This window comes from Microcaecilia unicolor, chromosome 8 (assembly GCF_901765095.1).
Source record: "Microcaecilia unicolor chromosome 8, aMicUni1.1, whole genome shotgun sequence".
NCBI lineage: Eukaryota > Metazoa > Chordata > Amphibia > Gymnophiona > Siphonopidae > Microcaecilia > Microcaecilia unicolor.
In genome coordinates this window covers 186,811,810-186,839,597 of record NC_044038.1, presented here as the reverse complement: position 1 = coordinate 186,839,597, position 27,788 = coordinate 186,811,810, and the positions used below count along the sequence as shown (strand labels likewise).

Sequence of the window (27,788 nt, the reverse complement as noted above, 5' to 3'; positions counted from 1 at the left end):
TCAAATCAAAAAATCAATTAATATAAGTGAATCGAATCAAAAACCTTTTGACTGAATCGGACAGCACTACTCCTCATACCATTTTCACTGCTTTTCTCTGAGCAGCTTCAAGTTTACTTCCTTAGCAAGATACAGCCTCTAACAGTGAACACAATACTCCAAGCAGAGACTCACCAACATCTTGTACAGGGGCATCAACACCTCCTTTCTTCTGCTGGCTTTACCCTGTCTATGCAGCCTAGCATCATTCTGGCCGTGGCCACCTCCTTGTTTCATCACCTTGAGATCCTCAGACACCATCACCCCAAGGTCCCTCTCTTGAGTTGAGCTTATCAATCTTTCTCCTCCTATCTGGTAAATCTATTTTGGATTTCTACAAACCAAATGCATCAAATTTGCTGTTTTTATTTTATTTGAATTAATGTGATTTAGCTTGTTAAATGACTTATTTATTTATTGGGATTTATTAACTGCCTTAATGAAGAGATTCACTTAAGATGGTGTACAGCAGATATAGAGGGGCATAATTGAACGCGAACGCCCATCTCCATGGGCTTCTATCTCCGAGGACAGGTACATGAAGGGGCGGGCCAGACTGTATTTTTGAAAAAGATGGGTGTCCATCTTTTTTTTTTTTATAATACGGTTTGTGCCGAGCAAATGCATCGGATTTGGGCAGATTTGAGCTGGGCGTTATCGTTTTTCAGCGATAATGGAAACCGAAGGCGCCCAGCTCAAAAACAAACAAATCCAAGGCATTTGGTCGTGGGAGGGGCCAGGATTTGTAGTGCACTGGTCTCCCTCACATGACAGGACACCTCCCAAGTCTATAGCTCCCTTCCCTTGGGTGCTGAGCCCCCCAAATCTCCCCCCCCCAAACCCACTGCCCATAACTCTACACCATTACCATAGCACTTATGGCTGAAGGGGGGCACCTAGATGTGGGTACAGTGGGTTTTGGGGGCGGTTTGGAGGGCTCCCATTTACCACCACAAGTGTAACAGGTGGGGGGGGGGGGGGGGGGATGGGACTGGGTCCACCTGGCTGAAGTCCACTACACCCACTAAAAACTGCTCCAGGGACCTGCATACTGCTGTGATGGAGATGGGTATGACATTTGAGGCTGGCATACAGGCTGGCAAAAAAAAGTTTTTAAAGTTCTTTTTTTTCATGGGAGGGGGTTAGTGACCACTGGGGGAGTCAGGGGAGGTCATTCCCGACTCCCTCCGGTGGTCATCTGGGCAGTTGGATCACTTTTTGGGGACTTGTTCGTGAGGCGCCCTTCTTTTTTCGATTATCGGCCGAGGGCGCCCATTTCTCCTCGGCTGATAAACACACCCCAGTCCCACCTTCACCATGCCTCCGACATGCCCCCGTCAACTTTGTCTGTTCCCGCGACAGATTGCAGTTGGAGACACCCAAAATCGGCTTTCGATTATACCGATTTGGGCGCCCATCTCCCGATTTGGGTCGAAATATGGGCGTCTTTCTCTTTCGAAAATAAGCTGGATAGTTTAACATAAACCTTGCAATCTTAGTATAATAATAGTAAAAGGACCAAACATAAGCTTAAATACAATCAATGAGGTAAACTTGGTGAATTAAAACCACTATCAGAAATACTATACAAATAATACCATAACAGACCGCATGGAAGAACATTCAAACAATACAGATATGTCAGTACATATCAGAACATTCAAATAACAAATATGATGCGAATGCTGTTTCTACAATACAATGAGACATCTTACTACGCAGCCAGGGGTCCAGTACAGATATATAAACAGGAAGACGATGTGTAACACAAAGTCAACTGGGGTAAGTATCAGGGGCGTAGCCAGACTTCAACGGTAGGGGGGTCCAGAGCCGAGGTGAGGGGGCACATTTTAGCCCTCCCCCGGCGCCGCCGACCCCCCCCCCCCCATTGCCAACACCTCCCCCCCCCACCCGCCATTGCCGACACCTCCAACAACTTTGACCCCCCCCCCCCCCCCCAGTCTTCTTCCTTCGTTTGGTTTCTTCTGACTGAGTCTGACGTCCTGCAAGTACAACGTGCAGGACGTCAGACTCTGTCAGAAGAAACCAAACAAAGGTAGAAGACTTCGGCTGGTGGGGGTTGGGGTCCCCCACCAGCAAAGGTAGCAGGCGGCGGGTTGGCGGCGGAAGGGGGGGGGGGGGTTGAGATGGTCGCCGGCAGGGGGTCCAGGCCCTCGTGGCCTCATAGCAGCTATGCCCCTGGTAAGTATACGTGTGGCTAACTCAAGGCAAGTTCTATGTATAGTTAAAATGTTTTCTGTTTTTCTCATTATTATTTATTAAATGTGACTGAAGGGTTTTTTAAAGTATATATTTGTGGAGTTTTTATCTGTGATTGTAGACCCCTGATGCAGGCTTTTGTGCCAAAACCCGGCCATTCTGGGTCTTTTTTTTTTTTTTTTAATAAAACATTTTGGTAACATCTCCTGACCACCTCTGCTCTTCTGGTGCTGCCTCAGACCAGGGATCCACCAAACTGGTCATAATGCAGCAAGTTCAAATCCAATTATTTTCAGTGGCATTAATCCAAAACGAGTTCAAAATAGCTTTCCTGATTTCCTTCATGTCACATGGCTAATTCAGTAGATCAAAATTTATTACAAATGCCAGTTATAGAAATGTTCTTGGTTCACCTTCAGCTATTAACTGAACAGATGCACTTCTTTCAGTTCTCCATTGTGAACCTATTCCAGTACTGAACTGGTTTCTGAACTGTTACTGGAATAATACAAAACAACTTTATAGATAGTTGAATTAGAATGACAACTTAACCAATACAGTTGTCATTCGGAATGGAGGATTGGCCTAGTGGTTAGAGCACTGGTCTTGCAATCCAGAGGTGGCAGTTCAAATCCCACCACTGCTCCTTGTGATCTTGGGCAAGTCACTTAACCCTCCATTGCCTCAGGTACAAACTTAGATTGTGAGCCCTCCTGGGCCAGAGAAATATCCAGAGTACCTGAATGTAACTCACCTTGAGCTACTACTGAAAAAGGTGTGAGCAAAATCTAAATAAATAACCTATAACGTTGTTTTGGTTTAGTCCAGCAGTTTAGTAACCAGTTCAATATCTGAATAGGTTCAAATGGTTCACTCACAGGTATGACAATTCAAATTAAAGTAGGCACTATACAGATAAAATCCACTCACAGTTGTAGATGTGGAGAAGACTGGAGGAAAAGAAACTCCAGTTTCTGGAGATCCTTGGGGTAGCTTTCCAGGGCCGGAGTGAAGAAGGTCTCTCAGACTCGATCCCTCTGTCTTGTTACTAGAAGCAGCAGGACCAAGTAGAAGGCTATTAAAAAGCTTTGGAGTTGAGGAAGAAGTCTTAATACTGGAGTTAAAGGAATCCAGACCAAATGAAGAATGGGATTCCTTGTTGAGAACGGACCGTAGAGAGCCTGGATCTATAAGGAAAATCAGAAGACAGCAGTAATTGAGATGGGCAATAACTTAACTTGTAATGACTTGCTTGTAAATATTCTGTACTGTAACATTTCCATGAACAAATGACTTATATGATCTTATCAATGGTTCCATTCATATTTAACTGACCATTCCAACTATTCTTCCTCTTGACCATTACGCTTTGCGGCTCCTGAGGGATCAATCCTAGAACCTATCCTTTTCAACATTTTCCTGACTCCTCTAACTCTATTACTTCAAACTTTGGGATTTACCTTCTTTATATATACTAATCATATACAGCTCCTCCTTCCTTTTGACTCCAGCTCACCATCTAGCTACTCTTGAAGCTCAACTCCAATAAATCTGTAGCCATATATTCAGCTCTTATTCCTTGATGTAAGTCCTCCATGCTTCCCCATTAAAGGTCCTCCTCCCCCTTATTCCATATCAACAAAAAGTATGGGATTTCTTTTGGACAACACCCTCTCCTTTCATCCTCACATTTCTAGGATAGTATCTTCTTTTTTTCACTCTTAGAAGTCTACGTTCTATTAGCCCTCTTTTACAGCCTGGTTCTCTTCATATTCTTCTCCATTCCTTGGTATTATCAAAACTGGATTTTGCAATTCTATTTTCATAGGTTTACCTGTCAATTACACAGACTGCAATTAATACCACGGTAAAACTTCTCTATGGTTGAAAGAAGTACGACCACATTCTAGTTGCAGAGCACATACTTCCAGTCGACAACAGAATTCCTTTTAAGATTAATATTCTATCAAATCAGATCCAATCCTTAGATCTCCCTTAGCCAGATATCTTTGGTCTGCTAAGCATGGCCACTATCTTGATCTTATCTTCTTCTCTAACTGCTCACTCTCCAGTTTCTGCACCTCAGCTCTTCCCCCCTCCAACCATCATCTGATAACTTTCACACTTAAACACCCTCCCCCCAATCCCGTCCAATCTCTACCAATACATTTAGGAATCTTCAGGCTATTGACCCTTCTACTCAGTCCTCCAAATCTCTTCTCAACCACTATGTTATCCAAGTCTGTCAATGAAGCTGTCTCTTCTTATAATATTACTCTCTTCTCTGCTCTGGATACTCTTGTTCCTCCCATTCCCCGCTGCAAAACACCTTTGGCTGAAATCCCATGCCCATGCTGACTTCATAAATTTTAAATTCTTGCTGACCTCCTTCCAGTCTGCTCTTTCACTTGCCAAACAGGACTACTCCAACCAGTTGACAAATTCTCTGGCTCAAACCCTTGATGTTTCTTTAAGTACATATGTATTGCCAATACTGTCCCAGGACAAGCCCAGCATCCTGTTTCCAAAAGTGGACAATCCAGGTCACAACTACCTGGCAAGATCCCCAAAAAGTACAAAACATTTTATGCTGCTCATCTCAGAAATAAGCAGTGGAGTTTCCCCAAGTCCATTTTAATAATGGTCTATGGATTTTTCCTTTAGGAATCTGTCCAAACCTTTTTAAACCCCGCTAAGCTAACCACCTTTAACACATTCTCTGGTAACGAATTCCAGAGTTTAATTACACATTGAGTGAAGAAAAACTTTCTCCGATTAGTTTTAAATTTACTACTTTGTAGCGTCATTGAATGGCCCCTAGTCCTAGTATTTTTGGAAAGAGTAAACAGATGCTTCACATCTACCCTTTCCACTCCATTCATTATTTTATAGACCTCTATCATATCTCTCAGCCATCTTTTCTTCAAGTTGAAGAGCCCTAGCCACTAGTCTTTCCTCATAGGGAAGTTGTCCCATCCCCTTAATCATTTTTGTCACACGTTATCTGCACCTTTTCTAATTCCTCTATATCTTTTTAAAGATGCGGTGACCAGAATTGAACACTGAATTCTCTCCTCAAAGTGCTTTCACCTCCAACTCCACTTTCTCCCCAGGCTCTGGCTGATTACTTTTATGATAAGGTTCACAAGATTAAACTTGAATTCTCAACCAAATCACCTTCACCTTTCCTTCCTCGTCTATTCTTTCCTGGTTTTCTTCTTATCTCTATCGTACTTTTAGTGTATACTCTTGGTGGATCCTCTTAACGGTTCCATCCTTCTGACAGGTTTTCCTTGATATTTCCAAAAGCTCCTGCTTTAGCTCAGCTGTGCCAACTCTATGGGATGCCTTTCCTTATTTGCAACTGAAAGGCTCTTTTAATAATTTCAAATCCTAATCAAAAACTTACTACTTCTTCTTGGTTTTCCCACCATCTTCTAATCCTTGGAATATGGATGACAGTCTCCAGTTTCCTGATTATAACTTCCTTTCCTTTTATTATGTTTTGTTTTAACTTGTAATCTCTGCTCTCCCCTTATGTGTTTTGCACCATTTTGTCCTGTTATTTCCCCTCCCCCTGAAAAACTGTTTTTATAGAAGAAAATTTGCAGTATATCAAATAAATTGAAGCTTGAAACTAGTAACCTTCCCCCTCCGAAGGGACACCACCTTGTAAGTGGTGGAGGGGCTTCCGTGTTTCAATGACTCAGAGGGCTATGCTGAAGGGTTACCCATATCAGACAGGCCTCTGAGGAGAAACCAGACAAAGAGTGTCCCAAATTAGGGAGAGAGGAAAGATGGTGACCTGAAGCTCGTACACTCAACGGCCCAGCTGTCCTCTGAAGTTCAGTTTTTGTTCACTTGAAATTTCCTCTCTGCATTGCAGTTGCCTTAACAGAGGAAGGGGACAATGGGGGGTCAGCCGCCGATGACCAGCGTTTTGTCCCCTGTGCAGCAAGTGTGGGACCGCTGTGTGACGAGCTGCCCATAGATGACTGGGTTGATGAGTCCTTTGATTAGCGCCGACGAAGGAGCGTCGATGCTCTTGGACCTAGAAACAACTTCATCGCTCAAAAATCATTTAACCACCATGCCCAAAGGAGTGGAGGAGTGAGTCAGGAGTGTATGCTGAAACGGAAGTCGTTTGCAGCTGAACCCGTGTCGGCGGTGCTACTCCTAAACCCTTAAGAGTTATCAGCTTGGAGTTTTTGGCTCCCGTGGAGGTTGCATTGAATGTCATCTGGAGGGTGCTCCAGGACCTGACGGTGGTAGAGAATGACTTTGCTTCAGATATAGTCTTGTTAATGAGCCACATGGATAATCTAATCGAATCCTTTGAGAATATACAGCAAATGAAGTTCTACTGAAGTAGGAAACGGTTAAGATTTGAAAATGATAAAAGACCAGAAAAATTTGAACAAAATGAATATTGTTATAGATGATTAATATCGAGATTGTTGTTTTCCCAGAGTTCCGGGTATGACTCCTAATGTTTTTTTTCCTCTGAAATGATTCCTCTTAATATATTAATTCAAAAGGAGTGAAGCCTGTGAAACTGGGATTACTTTAATCAGCGGGAATTGGATTGGAGATTCAAGGGTTTGTATTGTTAAACAATTTCTGGTTTTAAAAGGGAAAAAAAATGAAATCAGGTGTATTACTTTCACTAATATTGGACAATAAGTATGTTTCCAATGAAATTGATGGACTATGCACTGTTGTGGTCTTGAAGAAACCAACCAGATGATCAATGTGGAATAATGATTTAGATAAATAATAACTGGGGATAATCGGGTTAATACCACGTTTTCTTTGTTTGCTGTTGCTTAAATTGATCTCCTTGTCTTGTTTCACTCTCCCTATTTATTTTGTGGTCTAAGAAAGAGAAAGATTGTATAAAATCCATTTATCTTGTTGAGATTGTTTTTTTCTTCTAATATTGTTTTAATGTACAATCATCTCTGTTTTACTGTTTTGCAAGTGATCCTTGTAAAATGAAAAAATTATAAATAAATGATTAAAAAAAAAAAAAAAAAAAGAAACTAGTAACCTTCCTAGCTTAAGATTCTAGAATTTATACAGCTACTGTTTTCAAAGTACAGAATAATTGCCAGTCATTTCTTCCAAACAGCTTCTCTCTGAAATAGCCAAGTATAGATACAACATGTACAGACCACACTTTCAAAAGGGAATGGGTTATGTGAATCCATGACAATACAGATTACCTTTTTCAAAGCTATCTTCCATGAATTCACATCAATCAACATTAGCCAAAAAGAAAAGAAAGGTATCTTCATAAAATTTTGGAACGCCTCAAAATAAATATGATGGGAAAAATGGGTCCAGATTTGGCAAAAGATGTGAACTCACTAAAATAATAATAATAATAATAAAACGTACTGCCAAAAACAAAACAAAAACTAGAAGTCTGAAGAAAGCAGCTTAGTTTCAATACTCTGAAGCTGTCTCTTAACTATTGTAAAATGCTGATCCAATTCTTACTCGGTTACAGTCTCAGTCTTAATATAGTATTTTTAAGGAAACCCTCAGCCCTAGAGACCACACAGCAAAGAGCAGCCAAGGAAATTTCACCAGGAAACCCTTCTGATTCAAAGAAAGTACTACCTTGAGGAAAAGCCACCTCCTTAGGTATAAACAAGGATGAAGACAAACAAAATACACTAGTAGTCCCCACCTCCACTACAGGTTACTATGGAGACCATTTGATGTTCACTCAATTATAAAAAATGATGAATTAAGAAGCCAATTGAAATCACTTATCCTACTGGTGCTGTAACAATCAAAGTCCCAAAAACTATAATCCAGACACCTTCAAAATGAGCTCCAAAATGCCTCGCGTTCAAGATGACCTTGTTTCATAAGAATAGCCATACTGGGTCACATTGTCCTCCTCGGGAACAGAGGCTAGAATACTTCAACACAGCATTAAACAATAAAATCAGTATGCTTCATCAGTACTGTTTTGTATTATTTTTGATTTCTGGGCTAATTTATACATTACTAGTAAAAAAAAGGCCCATTTCTGACACAAATGAAATGGGTGCTAGCAAGGTTTTCCTCGGCTCCCCTGCAGCCACCCATGTCCAGCAACCCTCCTCTCTCCCCTGCCCCCCCTCCAGCCACCCATGTCCAGCGACCCTCTTCTCTCCCCTGCCCCTCCTCCAGTCACCCATGTCCAGCGACCCTCCTCTCTCCCCTGCCCCCCCCCTCCAGCCACCCATGTCCAGCGACCCTCCTCTGGACATGGATCAGCTGTGAGGCACTCCCCCCCCCCCCCCCCGGGTTCTGAAGTTGACATCAAGCGAAAGCTACATACCTGTAGAAGGTATTCTCCGAGGACAGCAGGCTGATTGTTCTCACTGATGGGGTGACGTCCAGCGGCAGCCCAGGACCAGAAAATCTTCCCTAGCAACAAAAGTTTGCTAGTCTTGCGCTTCCGTGCGTACCGCGCATGCGCGGCTGTCTTCCCGCCCGATCGCAAGCGTGCTCGTCAGTCCAGTACATAGCTAAAGTAAGGGAAGACACAACTCCGAAGGGGAGATGGGCGGGATTGTGAGAACAATCAGCCTGTTGTCCTCGGAGAATACCTTCTACAGGTATGTAGCTTTTGCTTTCTCCAAGGACAAGCAGGCTGCTTGTTCTCACTGATGGGTTATCCCTAGCCCCCAGGCTCACTCAAAACAACAAAACATGGTCAATTGGGCCTCGCAACAGCGAGAACATAACTGAGATTGACCTAACATGAAACAACTAACAGAGAGTGCAGCCTGGAACACAATAAAAATGGGCCTAGGGGGGAGGAGTTGGATTCTAAACTCCAAACAGGTTCTGTAACACCGACTGCCCAAACCGACTGTCGCGTCGGGTGTCCTGCTGAAGGCAGTAGTGAGATGTGAATGTGTGGACAGAAGACCACGTCGCAGCCTTGAATATCTCTTCAATAGTGGCTGACTTCAAGTGGGCCACCGATGCAGCCATAGCTCTAACATTGTGAGCCATGACATGACCCTCAAGAGTCAACCCAGCCTGGGCATAAGTGAAGGAAATGCAATCTGCTAACCAATTAGATATGGTGTGTTTCCCAACAGCCACACCCCTCTTGTTGGGATCAAAAGAAACAAACAATTGGGCAGACTGTCTGTGGGGGCTTGTCCGCTCCAGATAGAAGGTCAATGCTCTCTTACAGTCCAATGTGTGCAGTTGACGCTCAGCAGGGCGGGTATGAGGCTTGGGAAAGAATGTTGGCAAGACAATTGACTGGTTCAGATGGAACTCCAACACCACCTTTGGCAAAAATTTAGGGTGAGTGAGGAGGACTACTCTGTTATGATGAAATTTGGTATAAGGAGCATGAGCTACTAGGTCTTGAAGCTCACTGACTCTGCGTGCTGAAGTTACTGCCACCAAGAAAATGACCTTCCAGGTCAAGTACTTCAGATGGCAGGAATCAGTTGGCTCAAAAGGAGGTTTCATCAGGTGGGTGAGAACGACATTGAGATCCCATGACACAGAAGGAGGTTTGATGGGGGGCTTTGACAAAAGCAAACCTCTCATGAAGCGAATAACTAAAGGCTGTCCAGAAATAGGCTTACCCTCTACACGGTAATGATAAGCACTGATAGCACTACGATGAACCCTTACAGAGTTGGTCTTGAGACCAGACTCGGATAAATGTAGAAGGTATTCAAGCAGGGTCTGTGTAGGACAAAAGCGAGGATCTAAGGCCTTGCTGTCACACCAGAAGGTAAACCTCCTCCATAGAAACAAGTAACTCTTCTTAGTGGAATCTTTCCTGGAAGCAAGCAAGACTCTGGAGACACCCTCCGAGAGACCCAAGGAGGCAAAGTCTACGCTCTCAACATCCAAGCTGTGAGAGCCAGGGACTGGAGGTTGGGATGCAGAAGCGCCCCCTCGTTCTGAGTGATGAGGGTTGGAAAACACTCCAATCGCCACGGTTCTTCGGAGGACAACTCCAGAAGAAGAGGGAACCAGATCTGACACAGCCAGAAGGGAGCAATCAGAATCATGGTTCCGCGGTCTTGCCTGAGTTTCAGCAAAGTCTTCCCCACCAAAGATATGGGAGGATACGCGTACAGGAGGCCCTCCCCCCAATGTAGGAGAAAGGCATCCGACACTAGTCTGCCGTGGGCCTGAAGTCTGGAACAGAACTGAGGGACCTTGTGATTGATCTGAGTGGCAAAAAGATCGATCAAGGGGGTGCCCCACGCTTGAAAGATCTTGCGTATGATTCTCGAGTTGAGAGACCACTCGTGAGGTTGCATGATCCTGCTCAATCTGTCGGCCAGACTGATGTTTACGCCTGTCAGATAGGTGGCTTGAAGAAACATGCCGTTCCGGCGAGCCCAAAGCCACATCCTGACGGCCTCCTGACACAGAGGGCGAGATCCAGTGCCCCACTGCTTGTTGATATAATACATGGCAACCTGATTGTCTGTCTGAATTTGAATAACTTGATTGGACAACCAATTCTTGAAAGCCTTTAGAGCGTTCCAGACCGCTCGTAACTCCAGGAGGTTGGATCTGCAAACCGGTTTCCTGGGGGGACCAACTCCCTTGAGTGTGAAGCCCATCGACATGAGCTCCCCAACCCAGGAGAGATGCATCCGTCGTCAGCACTTTTTGTGGCTGAGAAATTTGGAATGGATGTCCCAGGGTCAAATTGGATCGAATTGTCCACCAATGCAGGGATCTGAGAAAATCTGTGGACAGTAGGATAACATCTTGTAGATCCCCCGTGGCCTGAAACCACTGGGAAGCTAGGGTCCATTGAGCTGATCTCATGTGAAGACGGGCCATGGGAGTCACATGAACTGTGGAGGCCATGTGGCCGAGCAATCTCAACACCTGCTGAGCTGTGATCTGCTGAGAGGCCTGCACCCAAGAGACGAGAGCCAAAAGATTGTTGGCTCTCGGCTCGGGAAGGTAGGCACGAGCCATCTGAGAGTCCAGCAGAGCTCCTATGAATTCCAATCTTTGAACTGGAAGAAGGTGGGACTTTGGATAATTTATCACAAACCCCAGTAGCTCCAGGAGTCGAATAGTCATCTGCATTGACTGTAAAGCTCCTGCCTCGGAGGTGTTCTTCACCAACCAATCGTCGAGACAAGGAACACATGCACTCCCAGTCTGCGAAGAGACGCCTCTACTACAGCCAGGCATTTCGTGAACACTCTGGGTGCAGAGGCGAGACCAAAGGGTAGCACACAATACTGAAAGTGCTGTGTTCCCAGACAGAATTGCAGATACTGCCTATGAGCTGGCAATATCGGGATGTGAGTGTAGGCGTCCTTTAAGTCCAGAGAGCATAGCCAATCGTTTTCCTGAATCATGGGAAGAAGGGTGCCCAGGGAAAGCATCCTGAACTTTTCTCGGACCAGATATTTGTTCAGGGCCCTTAGGTCTAGGATGGGAAGCGTCCCCCCTGTTTTCTTTTCAACAAGGAAGTACCTGGAATAGAATCCCAGCCCTTCTTGCCCTGGTGGCACGGGCTCGACTGTACTGGCGCTGCGAAGGGCGAACAGTTCCTCTGCAAGTACCTGCTTGTGCTGGAAGCTGAAAGATTGAGCTCCCGGTGGGCAATTTGGAGGTTTTGATATCAAATTGAGGGAGTATCCCAGCCGGACTATTTGAAGAACCCACCGATCGGAGGTTACAAGAGGCCACCTTTGGTGAAAAAACTTTAACCTCCCTCTGACCGGCAGATCGTCCGGCACAGATACTTTTATTTCGGCTATACTCTGCTGGAGCCAGTCAAAAGCCTGTCCCTTGCTTTTGCTGGGGAGCCGCAGGGGCCTGAGGAGGCGCACGCTGTTGACGTGAACGAGCGCGCTGGGACTTAGCCTGGACAGGCTATCAGGAAGGTGGATTGTACCTGCGCTTATTATAAGCGTAGGGAGCAGTCCTCCTACTCCCGAAAAAACGTCTACCAGCTGAGGTAGATGCTGAAGGCGCCCGGTGGGAGAGTTTGTCGTAAGCGGTACCCCACTGGTGGAGCTGATCTACCACCTTTTCGACTTTCTCGCCAAAAATGCTATCCCCCCGGCAAGGAACATCCGTGACACATTTTTGGACTCTACCGTCTAAGTCAGTGGCACGTAGCCATGAGAGTCTGCGCATCACTATATCTTGAGTGGCAGCCCTGGATGCAACATCAAAAGTATCGTAAGCACCCCTGGACAGGAATTTACGACACACCTTCAGCTGCCTGACCACCTCCTGAAACGGCTTGGTCTGCTCCGATGGGAGCTTGTCAACCAAGTCCGCCAACTGCCTCACATTATTCCGCAAGTCGATGCTTGTGTAGAGCTGGTAAGACTGAATTTTGGACACGAGCATAGCAGAATGGTAGACCTTCCTCCCAAAAGAATCCATAGTTCTAGATTCACGCCCCAGGGGCGCCTAAGCATAATCCCTAGAACTCTTGGCCTTCTTAAGGGCCAAATCCACCACTCCAGAGTCATGAGGCAACTGAGTCTTCATCAACTCCGGATCCTCGTGGATTCGGTACTGGGACTCAATCTTTTTGGGAATGTGGGGATTAGTTAATGGATGCGTCCAGTTCTCCAACAACATCTGTTTGAGGATGTTATGCAGAGGAACAGTGGACGATTCCTTAGGAGGGGATGGATAGTCCAGGACCTCGAACATCTCAGCCCTGGGCTCATCCACAGTCTCCACTGGGAAGGGAATGGCCGTAGACATTTCCCAGACAAAAGATGAGAAGGAAACTCTCCGGGGGAGAAAGTTTCCTCTGGGGCGAGGGAGTAGGATCAGAGGGCAAGCCACAAGACTCCTCTTCTGAGAAGTACCTGTCATCCGCCTCTGCTTCCCACGAGCCATCCTCTGCGGAATCGGACATAAGTTCATGAACTTCTGTCCGAAGCCTAGCCCGTCTCGACTCCAAGGATCGATGTCCATCGCAATGTCGTCAAGAGGAAGACTCCCGCGCCAGAGGCGATGAAGCTCCCGTCATCGATGACGGCGGAGAATCTGCCCGGGTGACACTCGTCCCCGGCACCGCAAGCGGTACTGGAGTCGGAGACCGCACCACGGGCGATGAGCCAACTGCCGCCTCCCTCAACACAAGCACCGACGGTACCGGAGATGAGCGTAACAGGTCTCCCAGAATCTCTGGGAGAATGGCTTGGAGGCTCTCGTTAAGAGTGGCTGTAGAGAAAGGCAAGGGCACCGGTACAGGAGAAGATGTGAGAAACTCTCTGGAGCGTGGAGGCAGTACCGGGCTGTCCGGAGATGAGCGCACCGACATCTCCTGAATCGAGGGTGAGCGGTCCCTCCGGCATCGGTGCTTCTCAGGTGCCGAGTCTTTCGGCGCCCTGGAGCTCTCGGCACCGTGTCGGGACGGTGACCAATGCCAATGCTTCTTAGCCTTCGCTCGAAGCTCGGTACCGGTACCGCCCGGTGCCGACGAGGACGTCGCATCCAAACGATTCCTTGGGGCCGGGTCCGATAAAGGACGGTCCCGGTGGGCCCGCACAGCAGGAGTCCTCGAGGCAGGCGGAGACCCACTCGATGGCTCACTGCTACCAGCATGGAGTCTCTGGACAGCCATTACCTGCACTCCGGGGAACGATGCACCCTCCGATGCAGACATCGATACCGGCGATGACCTCGGTACCGCTGGCTCCGTCGACATCGAAGAACTGGACCGGGCTCCGAACAAGACGTTCCACTGAGCCAAACGCACCGCCTGAGTCCGCTTCTTCAATTGGAGACACTGAAGACAGGCGCCAGGTCGATGACTCTCACCTAAGCACCGGAGACACGAAGCGTGCCTGTCAGTAAGGGAGATGGTCCGGCGGCGCCATGTGCACCTTTTGAAGCCGCTGGTAGGCTTCGAGGACATGGGCGGAGAAATCGCGCCGACGAGGTCGAACGCGATGGTGCCTGAGAAAAAGACACCAAAAGAAAAAAAGGGACTGCCCAGGCAGCCCAAAATGGCCGCGCGAAAAAACTAAAGGAAACTTAAGGGGAAAAAACTAAGTAAAGGAATTTTCTTTTCGTTTTTTTTTTTTTTTTTTTCAAAACAGAGAAAGAAAAAAGAGGAGTCAACGACTCACAGAGAAAAAATTCGCTGAAAGCGGGCGAAGAAACAATAAAACAGCACAAGAGGTCAATCCTGGGCAGAGAAGCGGCAAAGCAGCGTTCCCGAACCGCGGAAAAAAGACTGACGAGCACGCTCGCGATCGGGAAAACGGCCGTGCATGCGTGGTACGCACGGAAGCGCGAGACTAGCAAACTTTTGTTGCTAGGGAAGATTTTCCGGTCCTGGGCTGCCGCTGGACGTCATCTCATCAGTGAGAACAAGCAGCCTGCTTGTCCTCGGAGAATAATGGCTACAGTGATGTCAGCCTGATATACGGAGCCGTCCTGACCAACTCGGAATGAGCCACGGTCCCAGGCAGCAAGTCAGAACGTTGGAGGTGAGAATTATTATATAGGATAAACTATGCACAGCTGGAGGAGATCAATGATGGCAACATGAGCTGTTAAAATGAGTTTCTGCTTTTAGCAGTTAAATCATTTAATGCTAAGCTCTGGTCATGTGTGGGAGCAATGACTATTTCTGATGATCTTCTCCCACTTTATTTATATATTTTTATTATTTTTCTTGATATAATTTGGTTTTCCCCTTCCCAGCATCTCCCCCCTTATCAAAGCCATTATCATGGTCCTAAATAGATGACTTACAAATAAACTGAGTGCCCTCAGTGTGGGACCTAAAGTGACTGACTGGGTTAGGAACTGATTGAGTGGAAGGTGACAAAGGGTAGCGGAAAATGGAGCTCACTCTGAGGGTACACACCCCTGGTGGTGTGGGTAACATGAGGGAGGACCTAGTGAAGCTTGAAGAATGAACTAGAATTTGGCAGCTAAGAATTAATGCTAAAAAAATGCGAGGTCATGAATTCGGGATGCAAAAACCCAAGGGAGTGGTACAGTTTAAGGGGTGAAGTACTTTAGTGCATGAAAGAGAAGCAGAACTTGGGTGTGATCGAATGTGATATCTTAGGCTGGCCAAACAAGTAGAAAAGGCAACAATGAAAGCTAGAAAGGTGCTTGGGTGCATAGGGCGAGGAATGGCCAGCAGGAAAAAATGGGCAATAATGACTCTGCATAAATCTCTGGTGAAACCTCATTTAGAGTACTGTGTACAATTCTGGAGACCGCACCTTTAAAAAAATATAGACAGGATGGAGTCAGCCCTAAGGGTTGCTACTAAAATGGTCAGTGGTCTTCATTATAAAGCATATAGGGAGAGACTTTTAAGATCTCAATATGCATACTTTGGAAGAAAGGTGAGAGAGAGGAGATATGATAGAGATAAATGCACAGGAGATGAGTTTCTTTCAAATGAAAGGAAGCTCTGGAATGAGGGGGCATAAGATGAAAGTGAAAGAGGATTTACTCAGGAGTAACCTAAGGAAATAATTCATCACGGAAAGGGTGGGTAAATATGTCCTTAGCAAGATAATGGGCTCCAAAACTGAACACAAAATCCAAACCATTTTCCTAACACCACCCTCCATATCTTTCCCAGCAAGCCCAAAACCTGCTACAATGATAGCCTTCGTCGCCTCTACTGGTAGACCATTTCTGGCCATGTCATCTTCAACAAATAAATTTCAACTTATATGGACTGACCACTGTTGGAAGCAGGATACTGGGATAGATGGACCATTGGTCTGACCCAGTGTGGCTACTCTTATGTTCTTAGTTTACATTCCTACAAAACTAATATTTAATCCAACATCAGAGAGTTAATTTGTTTGAGGAACTGAGTCCAAATGTATATTTTATTCCACAATGTTTGCAAGTGATTCACTATGTAGAAGTAAGCAAAGCATTCTGACACAAGTAGTTTCCAATAATGTTAATCTTATGCTCACTGTCTGGTATGTATGTGTTTTAGGCTTATTGTAACTTTTGAGAGATATTTGGCTACTAGTAGAGGGGAATATGGATGTGGTTGAATCAGGCATCCTATACATCTTATGTACAGGAAATCCTATGTGTATTTCATGTCATGCTCCTGGTGTTCCAGTAGGAGAGGATGGAAACGTACTATTACAAACGCTTTCAAAACATCCAACTATGTTAGGAGGCCATACGTGACTGTCCTAGGTGCTCCTTAGACCTGCAAATTAAATTAATGGTTTCTGGTCAATAAGTTTTATTGGTTTGGGAGGAGGGGTATTATGATTTATATATTCCATACCAGAAAAGCAAAAAAAAAAAAAAAAAAAAAATTAAAAAGAAGAAAAAAAGCAAAGCAATATATTTTCTCACAAGTTATACAGCTCTATCATTTCTCAACTGTATCATTCCAGATACTTAATATTTACTGGTGGAAAAGCTAGGCACTTCTGTGACCAACTAGCATGTACCCATTTACAGACCAAAAACATTGCCAAGTACCTTTTGTCTCTTCTTTGGCCTTCTGAGTTGCCAGATCTGCCAGCCAGTGTAGAGCAGATGATGGAGCTGTGTCTGAACAAAGAGTTCGGCTGGTCTTCGCTTCACTATTTGCCTCCATCTTCCCGGTATCCTCTAATCTGCTGTCTGCTATCTCAGAAGTGTTACTTGTGCCTAGAAATCCTGCTTCTGCTTCACTGCAGGAAGCACCACCACTAGAAGTCTCATTTCCAGAAGCTGACATACTGGGATTTCCACTGGGCAGCTGAAAAACAATCACAGTTTAGCAACCTTGCAACCTCAGGAGCAGCAAGTCACTTAACCCTCCATTTCCCCAGATACAAATAAGTACCTGTATATAATATGTAAGCTGCACTGAACCTATGAGTGGGAAAGCGCGGGGTACAAATGTAACAAAAAAAAAAAAAAAATAATGAACATTACACCTGGGGGAATTCTGGAAAAAAAAAAAAAACCCAAAATATATGAAAATTTTGCACACAGTATTTGAAAATTTGCAAAATTCTGCACTTTATTTATAAATTTCTTGTGCAGAAGTCCCCATCAAAAGGGTTGGCATCTGCCCCCAACCACCACAACAGCAGTTTCCCATACACCTTCCTCCAAACCTCTACTCCACTCCTATGGCACACACACACCTCATCCACCTTTTTCCAGCCCCCCCCCCCCAACATTCCATCATCCTTTTATCCAGCCCCCCCTCCCCGCACACACACAGACTGTCCACCTTTTTTCCAAACCTCCTAAATGCCCTATTCATATTTTTCTCAGCTCCCCTTGCATGCTATATCTACGGTTTTTAGAGGCCCCCACTCCCTCCCATCCTGCACACTCACCGCTCCAGCGCAGCAAGAGGAAAAGCTGCAAAGCTGTACATCGGGCTGCTTGCTGTTCCTTTGCTGTCCCAGTCCTGACTGCTCCTTTGCACCACTCTGGCTTCCTTACAGACAAGTGGCTTAAATTAACCACCAGAGACCAAGGCAGTAGAGCAGTAAAAAGCCTGACCTGTAGCTGTGCAGCTTCTCCTCTTGCAGCTCTGGAGCGGTGAGTGTGCAGGGAGGGAGTCAGGTATCCAGAATTCTGTGTGGGAAAGGCAGAATTCTGCACAAATTCTGCATTGCACAATAGCACAGAATTCCCCAGGAGTGATTATATATATATAAACTGAATCCAGAAATTGACAGACGATCAATTTTTACAGCTTCTCATGACACCAGCAGATTAAACAGAGCTATTTATCTGCACTGGATGTTTTCCTTAAGACAGAAGAACAAACGGTCACAGAAGGTGGGTGGTTATCAGATGGCGCTGTTGCAGAAACCCATTCAAAGAACATGCAATCTTCACTACTGTCATGGTATATGCAAAACTAACCCATTGGAAACATTACTCCCAAAACATTCTATAAGGCTTTTCTGAGCATGTGCAGAAGCTCCTTATATACAAACTGAAGAATTAACTCCCAAATGGAGGAGTGCAAATTATGTGGCTGATTATTTTGTTTCTATGGAAAATTTCTGTTACAGGTCACAGCTACATTTGGAACAGCTGATGATGAAGCCTAGCTATTGCAGAAACTCATCTGCATGGATTTGAGATGTGCTCTTGACCCATCAGTTATCCAAATAGGGAAATCACTGTTTGTGTCAATTATACGTGATGTACAATTAAAGTTTTTTTTGCCCCACTTGTGAAGGCTCCTGGTACTTTTTTTTTTTTGCTGTTTGGACTTACTTTTGTTCTTTGAACCCTCTCTCTGATTTTTTGCTTTAATATTTAAATATTTGGCACTATTACTGTAAAACTAAACTATGTATAGTGTAAACATCCAAAAAAGTGGCAATCTGGTTAGCCACTATAGTTTCTAACAACTTAGCAAGCCAGGGTATGCTCACCACAGGGCGAAAATTGGCAGTGTTTATCAAATCTGCCCCTTCACATTTTGATACAGGTGTTAATACAATCTTTCTAAAAAATTCAGAATAGTAACCATCAACCAGAGCACAATTGACAAAATGAGATAATCAGCTTAGTATGTTCTTAGGTAGTTCTCCTAATAAGAGGGACAAATAATCAGAGAGCAAGAAAAGCGAAGATACATACCTGTAGCAGGTATTCCCCGAGGACAGCAGGCTGATTGTTCTCACGATTGGGTGACGTCCACGGCAGCCCCAGGAACGGAAATCTTCCTAGCAACAAAAGTTGCGCGGCCATCTTCCTGCTCGTCATCGCAAGAGTCCAGCTTCAGTTAAATATAAAGCAATAACAAATAAGAAGGACAACTCCAAAGGGTAGGCGGGCGGGTTTGTGAGAACAATCAGCCTGCTGTCCTCGGAGAATACCTGCTACAGGTATGTATCTTCGTTTTCTCCGAGGACAAGCAGGCTGCTTGTTCTCACGATTGGGTATCCCTAGCACCCAGGCTCACTCAAAATAACAAAGAAGGTCAATTGGACATAACAAGGATTGACCTACGAAGCAGAACATCTAACAGAGTGCAGCCTGGAACAGAATAAAAATGGGCCTGGGGGGGGGGGGGTGGAGTTGGATTCTAAACCCCAAACAGATTCTGCAGCACCAACTGTCCAAACAGACTGTTGCGTCGGCTATCCTGCTGGAGGTAGTAGTGAGACGTGAATGTGTGGACTGATGACCACGTCGCAGCCTTGCAAATCTCTTCAATAGTGGCTGACTTCAAGTGGGCCACCAACGCTGCCATGGCTCTAACACTCTGAGCCGTGACTTGACCCTCAAGAGTCAGCCCAGCTTGGGCATAAGTGAAGGAAATGCAATCTGCTAGCCAATTAGAAATGGTGCGTTTCCCAACAGCGACTCCCCTTCTGTTGCGATTGAAAAACAAACATTTGGGTGGACTGTCTGAAGGGGCTTGTCCGCTCCACATAAAAGGCCAATGCTCTCTTGCAGTCCAATGTATGCAACTGACGTTCAGCAGGGCGGGTATGAGGACGGGGAAAAAATGTTGGCAAGGCAATTGACTAGTTCAGATGGAACTTTGACACCACCTTCAGCAGGAACTTAGGGTGAGTGCGGAGGACTACTCTGTTGTGATGAAACTTGAGATAAGGAGCATGCACTACCAAGGCTTGAAGCTCATTGACCCTACGAGTTGAAGTAACCGCCACCAAGAAAATCACCCTCCAGGTCAAATACTTCAGACGGCAGGAATTCAGAGGCTCAAAAGGAGGTTTCATCAGCTGGGTGAGGATGACGTTGAGATCCCATGACACTGGTGGAGGTATGACAGGGGGCTTTGAGACAAGCAAACCTCTCATGAATTGAACTACTAAAGGCTGTCCAGAGACAGGCTAACCCTCTACACGATAATGAAAAGCACTAATCGTACTAAGGTGAACTCTTACGGAGTTGGTCTTGAGACCAGACTCTGACAGGTGTAGGAGGTATTCAAGCAGAGTCTGTGTGGGATAAGAGCGAGGATCTAGGGCCTTGCTGTCACACCAGATGGCAAACCTCCTCCATTTAAAAGAGTAACACCTCTTCGTGGAATCTTTTCTGGAAGCAAGCAAGACTCGGGAGACACCCTCAGAAAGACCAATGGAGGCGAAGTCTACACTCTCAACATCCAGGCCATGAGAGCCAGAGACTGGAGGCTGGGAAGCAGAAGCGCCCCCTCGTTCTCCCAACCACCAGCCCCGCCTCCCAACCACCGGCTCTGGCACAGACCGTATAAGTGTGCCCATCACTATCCCCGCCTCCCACCACCAGCTCTGACAGAGACCGTATAAGTCTGCCCAGCACTATCCCTGCCTCCCACCACCGGCTCTGGCACAGACCGTATAAGTCTGCCCAGTACTATCCCTGCCTCCCACCACCGGCTCTGGCACAGACCGTATAAGTCTGCCCAGAACTATCCCCGCCTCCCAACCACCAGCCCTGCCTCCCGATCTCGACTAAGCTCCTGAGGATCCACTCCTTCTGCACAGGATTCCTTTATGCTTATCCCACGCATGTTTGAATTCCGTTACCGTTTTCATTTCCACCACCTCCCGCGGGAGGGCATTCCAATCATCCACTACTCTCTCCGTGAAAAAATACTTCCTGACATTTTTCTTGAGTCTGCCCCCCTTCAATCTCATTTCATGTCCTCTTGTTCTACCACCTTCGCATCTCCTGAAAAGGTTCGTTTGCGGATTAATACCTTTCAAATATTTGAACATCTGTATCATATCACCCCTGTTTCTCCTTTCCTCCAGAGTATGCATGTTTAGTTCAGCAAGTCTCTCCTCATACGTCTTGTAACGCAAATCCCATACCATTCTCGTAGCTTTTCTTTGCACCGCTTCAATTCTTTTTACATCCTTAGCAAGATACGGCCTCCAAAACTGAACACAATACTCCAGGTGGGACCTCACCAACGACTTATACAGGGGCATCAACACCCCCTTTCTTCTGCTGGTCATACCTCTCTCTATACAGCCTAACAACCTTCTAGCTACGGCCACCGCCTTGTCACACTGCTTCGTCGCCTTCAAATCCTCAGATACTATCACCCCAAGATCCCTCTCCCCGTCCGTACCTATCAGACTCTCCCCGCCTAACACATACAGCTCCCGTGGGTTTCTATTCCCTAAGTGCATCACTTTGCATTTCTTCGCATTGAATTTTAATTGCCAAACCTTAGACCATTCTTCTAGCTTCCTCAGATCCTTTTTCATATTTTCCACTACCTCCCGGGTGTCCACTCTATTACAGATCTTAGTATCATCCGCAAATAGGCAAACTTTACCTTCTAACTCTTCGGCAATGTCACTCACAAATATACTGAACAGAATTGGCCCCAGCACCGATCCCCTGAGGCACTCCACTACTCACCTTTCCCTCCTCTAAGCGAATTCCATTCAACACCATCCTCTGGCGTCTGTCCGTCAACCAGTTCCTAATCCAGTTCACCACTTCGGGTCCTATCTTCAGACCATCCAGTTTATTTAAGAGCCTCCTGTGGGGAACCGTGCCAAAAGCTTTGCTGAAATCTAAGTAGATTACGTGCATAGCTCGTCCCCGATTCAATTCTCCTGTCACCAAATCAAAGAACTCAATGAGATTCATTTGGCACGATTTCCCTTTAGTAAAACCATGTTGTCTCGGATCTTGCAACTTATTGGCTTCCAGGAAATTCACTATCCTTTCCTTCAGCATCGCTTCCATTACTTTTCCAATAACCGAAGTGAGGCTTACCGGCCTGTAGTTTCCAGCTTCTTCCCTATCACCACTTTTGTGAAGAGGGACCACATCCGCCATTCTCCAATCCCTCGGAACCTCTCCCGTCAGCAAGGATATATTAAACAAATCTTTAAGAGGACCCGCCAAAACCTCTCTGAGCTCCCTCAATATCCTGGGGTGGATCCCGTCCGGTCCCATGGCTTTGTCCACCTTTAGCTTTTCAAGTTGTTGATACACACTCTCTTCCGTGAACGGTGCTCTATCCACTTCATTCTCATTTGTACTTTTTCCCAGTCCATCGCGGTCCTTCTCCAGGATTTTCTTCTGTGAAAACAGAAGAAAAGTATCTATTTAGCAAATTTGCTTTTTCTTCATCATCCACATAGCGGTTCACAGTATCTTTTAGTCTCACAATTCCCTTTTTAGTCATTCTCCTTTCACTAATATACCTGAAGAAATTTTTGTCACCCCTTCTTACATTTCTAGCCATTTGTTATTCCGCTTTCGCCTTCGCCAGACGTATCTCTCTCTTGGCTTCTTTCAGCTTCATCCGGTATTCCTCCTTATGTTCCTTTTCTTGAGTTTTTCTGTATTTCTGGAACGTCAACTCTTTAGCCTTTATTTTCTCAACCACTTGCTTGGAGAACCATATCGGTTTCCTTTTTCTCTTGCTTTTATTTACTTTCCTTACATAAAGGTTCGTGGCCCTATTTATAGCTTCTTTCAGCCTGGACCACTGTCCTTCCACTTCTTGTACTTCCTCCCAGCTCATCATCTCCTTCCTCAGGTATTCCCCCATTTTACTAAAGTCAGCACCCTTGAAATCCAGGACTTTGAGTTTTGAGTGGCCGCTCTCCACTTTAGCTGTTATATCAAACCAAACCGTTTGATGGTCACTGCTGCCCAGGTGGGCACCCACTCGGATATTTGACACGCTATCCCCATTTGTGAGCACCAGATCCAGCGTCGCTCCCTCCCTCATGGGTTCCGTCACCATTTGTCTGAGCAAAACACTTTGGAAAGCATCCACGATCCCTCTACTTCTTTCCGATTCCGCAGACGGAACCTTCCAATCTACATCCGGCAGACTGAAATCTCCCAGCAACAGCACCTCTCTCTTGCTTCCCAACTTTTGAATATCTGCGATCAGGTCTTTATCTAATTCCTCCAATTGTGTCGGAGGTCTGTGGACAACACCCACGTGGACAGAGGTTCTATCATCTCTTTTTAAGGTGAGCCATATCGCTTCTTCCTTTCCCCAGGTCCCTGCCATTTCGGTCGCCATGATATCATTTCTCACATATAGAGCTACTCCTCCACCTTTACGGCCCTCTCTATCCTTCCTAAATAGATTATAGCCTGGTATGTTTGCATCCCATTCATGGGAACCATTTAGCCACGTCTCCGTGATTGCAACAACATCTGCCTACAACATCAGGGCTTGAAGGTCATGGACTTTATTGCTTAAACTGCGAGCATTTGTGGCCATCGCTTTCCATGTATATTTCCTGGTATGTGCTTCAACATTTGTGATTTGGGGTTGTCTTTTCTCTTTGGGTACCTTCATATCCTTTTGTTCCAGCTTCATTGCTTTCTCTTCTGCCTCGGTTCTATTTTCAGGATCATCACCATGTTGTAATGGAGCAAAAGAATTCTGTAGGGGCAACACTTGTGAGGGCGGATGCTTTTGTGTCACTTGACGAAGTCTGCCTGAGTCTACCATGAACCATCTATTCTTAGGTAGTTTTATTCTTTGAGGCAGTGGTGAGAAGATGGTACGATTCTATGCAGTCTTAGAAGTTGCTTTAAGTGCATTCAATTCCTGCTTTACTTTACTGAGCTCCTGTTTTAAACTAGATAGCTGAAGACAGATAGGACAAGACTTAAGTCTCCAGATGATTGGCCTTGAAACTAAAGCACCACAATTATTACAGAGAATAAAAGTCATCCTGATTGGTTGAAATGGGTATGAAAAGGTGTACTATGATGGGGCTGTAATTAGGATGGAGTTATTTTGTGCTAAGATGTGTATTTGGGAAAGCTATTTAGGAAGTGTCAGTCTTGTGCACTATGCGCGAGTTGAGCGACCACTCGTGAGGTTGCATGATCCTGCTCAACCTGTCGGCCAGACTGTTGTTTACGTCTGCCAGATACGTGGCTTGGAGAAATATGCCGTGACGGCGAGCCCAAAGCCACATCTGGACAGCTTCCCAACACAGGGGGCGAGATCCGGTGCCCCCCTGCTTGTCTATCTGAATTTGAATAATTTGATTGGACAGCCGATCTCTGAAAGCCTTTAGAGAGTTCCGCACCGCTCGCAACTCCAGGAGATTGATCTGAAGACCTGATTCCTAGAGGGACCAAGCTCCTTGAGTGTGAAGCCCATCTATACGAGCTCCCCACCCCAGAAGGGATGCATCCGTTGTCAGCACTTTTTGAGGCTGAGGAATTTGAAAGGGATGTCCCAAGGTCAAATTGGATCGAATTGTCCACCACTGAAGGGAATTGTGAAATTCGGTGGACAGCTGGATCGCAACCTCTAGATTCCCTGCAGCTTGATACCACTGGGAAGCTAGGGTCCATTGAGCAGATCTCATGTGAAGACGGGCCATGGGTGTCACATGAACTGTGGAGGCCATATGGCCTAGAAGTCTCAATATCTGCCGAGCTGTGATCCGCTGAGATGCTCTGGCCATGGAAACTAAAGACAGAAGATTGTCTGCTCTCGTCTCGGGAAGATAAGCACGAGCCGTCTGTGAATCCAGCAGAGCTCCAATAAATTCCAGTCTTTGAACAGGAATAAGGTGGGACTTGGGGTAATTTATAACAAACCCGAGTAGCTCCAGCAGTTGAATAATCCGCATGGACCGTAGAGGTGCTGCGTCCGAGGTGTTCTGTACCAGCCAATCGTCGAGATACGGGAACACATGCACTCCCAGTCTGCGTAGCGACGCTGCAACTACCGCCAGGCATTTGGTAAATACCCTGGGTGCAGAGGCGAGACCAAAGGGCAGCCCACAACACTGGAAGTGCTGCGCTCCCAGACAGAATCGAAGATACTTCCTGTCAGCTAGAACTATCGGGATGTGTGTATAAACATCATTTAAGTCCAGAGAGCATAGCCAATAGTTTTCCTGAATCATGGGAAGAAGGGTGCCCAGGGAAACCATCCTGAACTTTTCTCAGACCAGGTATTTGTTCAGAGTCCTTAGGTCTAGGATGGGATGCATCCCCCCTGTTTTCTTTTGAACAAGGAAGTACCTGGAATAGAATCCCAGCCCTTCCTGTCCTGGTGGAATGGGCTCGACCGCATTGGCACTGAGAAGGGCGGAGAGTTCCTCTGCAAGTACCTGCTTGTGCTGGAAGCTGAAGGACTGAGCTCCCGGTGGGCAATTTGGAGGTCTGGAGATCAAACTGAGGGAGTATCCTAACTGGACTATTTGAAGAGGCCACCTACCTCCGACTGGTAGATTGTCCGGCACGGACACTTTGATAGCGGCTATGCTCAGCTGGAGCCAGTCAAAAGCCCGTCATTTGCTTTTGCTGGGGAGCTGCAGGGGCCTGTCTAGGTGCACGCTGTTGACGAGAATGAGCGCGCTGGGGCTGAGCCTGAGAAGGCTGTCGGGAAGGAGGGTTGTACCTACGCCTATTGTAGGCACAGGGAGAACTCCTTCTTCCCCGGAAAAAATGTCTACCTGAAGAGGTAGAAGCTGAAGGCGCCCGGCAGGAGAGATTGTCCATAGCGGTTTCCCGCTGGTGGAGCTGTTCTCGACTTTCTCGCCAAAAATATTATCCCCCCGGCAAGGGACATCCGCAATCTGCTGCTGGACTCGACTATCCAGGTCAGAGGCACACAGCCATGAGATTATGTGCATCACTATACCCTGAGCAGCGGCTCTGGATGCAACATCAAAAGAGTCATAAGCATCCCTGGACAGGAATTTACGACACGCTTTCAGCTGCCTGACCACCTCCTGAAAAGGCCTGGCGTGCTCCACAGGGAGCTTGTCCACCAAGTCCGCCAGTTGCTTTACATTGTTCCGCATGTGGATGCTCGTATAGAGCTGGTATGACTGAATCTTGGACACGAGCATAGAGGACTGATGGGCCTTTCTCCCAAACGAGTCAAGAGTTCTAGATTCCCGCCCCGGGGGCGCCGAGGCAAAATCTCTAGTACCCTTGACCCTCTTGAGAGCGGACTCCACAATCATAGAGTCATGAGGTAACTGCGACTTCATCAACTCAGGTTCTCCATGAATCCGATATTGGGACTCAGCATTTTGGGGGATGGTGGGGTTAGTTAGTGGTTTCTTCCAGTTCTTCAGCAATGTCTCTTTAAGGACATTATGCAGAGGAACAGTGGATGATTCCGTAGGTGGCAAAGAAGAGTCAAGGACCTCGAGCATCTCAGTCCTGGGCTCCTCCTCAGTGACCATAGGGAAGGGAATAGCCACAGACATTTCCCGGACAAATGAAGAGAAAGCAAGACTCTCCGGAGGAGAAAGCTTTCTTTCTGGTGAAGGAGTAGGATTAGAGGGAAGACCATAAGACTCCTCAGAAGAGAAATATCTGGGATCTTCTCCCTCATCCCACGAGGCATCCTCCTTGGTATCGGACAAGAGTTCCTGAACTGCAGTCCGAAACCGGGCCCGTCTCAACGCCGAGGAACCATGTCCCCAATGGCAATGCAGAGAAGTCGACTCCCGTGGCGGCGGCGATGAAGCTCCCTCCATCGATGGGGAGTCGAACTAGGTGGCAGCCGACACCGATGCCGCAAGCGGTACCGGAGACCTCACCACGGGGCCAGAGCCAGCTGCCACTTCCACTAACGGTGCCGAAGGCGCAAGCACCCCCAGCACCGGAACAGGTTGACGCAGCAACCCTTCCAGCAAACGTGGGAGAATGGCTTAGATGCGCTCGTCCAGAGTCACTGTCGAGCAAGGCTGCGGGATCAGTGCAGGAGTCGGTGTCAGAACCTGTGGAGACTGAGGAGGCGGTACCGGGCTGTCCGAAGACCGACGCCCCGACACTTCCTGAATGGAGGGTGAGCGCTCCTCCTGGCATTGGTGCTTCACAGGTGCCAAATCCTTCGACGCCCCAGAGCTCCCGGTACCGTGCTTAGGAGACCGATGACGATGCTTCTTCACCTTCGCTCGATGCACGTCATCGATATTCCTTGGTACCGACGAAGAGGACGTGGAATCCACATGCCTCCTCGGGATAGGGTCCAAGAGTGGTCAGACCCGTGGGGCCTGCGCAGCAGGAGTCTTCGAGGCAAATGGAGACCCGCTTGATGGCTCACTGCTCCCAGCGTGTGGTCTGCGGGCAGCCATTACCTGTGCTCCTGAGGTCGATGCCATCTCTGGTGCCGATATCGACGCCGAAGAACCGGGCGAAGCTCCGAAAAGACGATACTCAATGCCTGTGCCCGCTTTTTCAAGCTAAGACACAACTTACATGCGTCTGGGCGATGGTCGGGCCCAAGGCACTAAAGACACCACGTGTGAGGGTCAGTACCAGAGATCGCCCGGTTGCACCGATTACACTTCTTGAAGCCGCTGGGCGTCCTTGATGACATGGACGGAAAAATAGCGGTGGTGAAATCAAAATTCTCGATTGTGCCAAAAATAAAGGCACAAAAAATGAGAAACGCATACTTGCGGCCTAAGAGGGCCATGTCGGAAGCGAAAGGAAACTTAACAGGACCGAAAACTAAAAAACATAAAGGGTCTCTCTTTTTTTTTTTTTAAAGGGAAACAATTTAAAAGTAAAAGAAAATGAGGAAAAAACATAAAAACCAAAACATTTGCGAAAAAAAACAGGCGAAGGCTCTC

The 27,788-nt window shown here is 46.6% G+C and overlaps 1 protein-coding gene across 1 annotated transcript in view; it reads right to left on the bottom strand.

Moving 5' to 3' along the window:
• Positions 1-27,788, bottom strand: part of KDM3B (lysine demethylase 3B) — a 479,529-nt gene that overhangs the window by 128,401 nt on the left and 323,340 nt on the right. Inside the window, 2 exon segments of the mRNA XM_030211010.1 lie at positions 3,190-3,446; positions 16,738-16,999. Of these exon segments, the coding sequence (XP_030066870.1) occupies positions 3,190-3,446; positions 16,738-16,999 (519 nt within the window).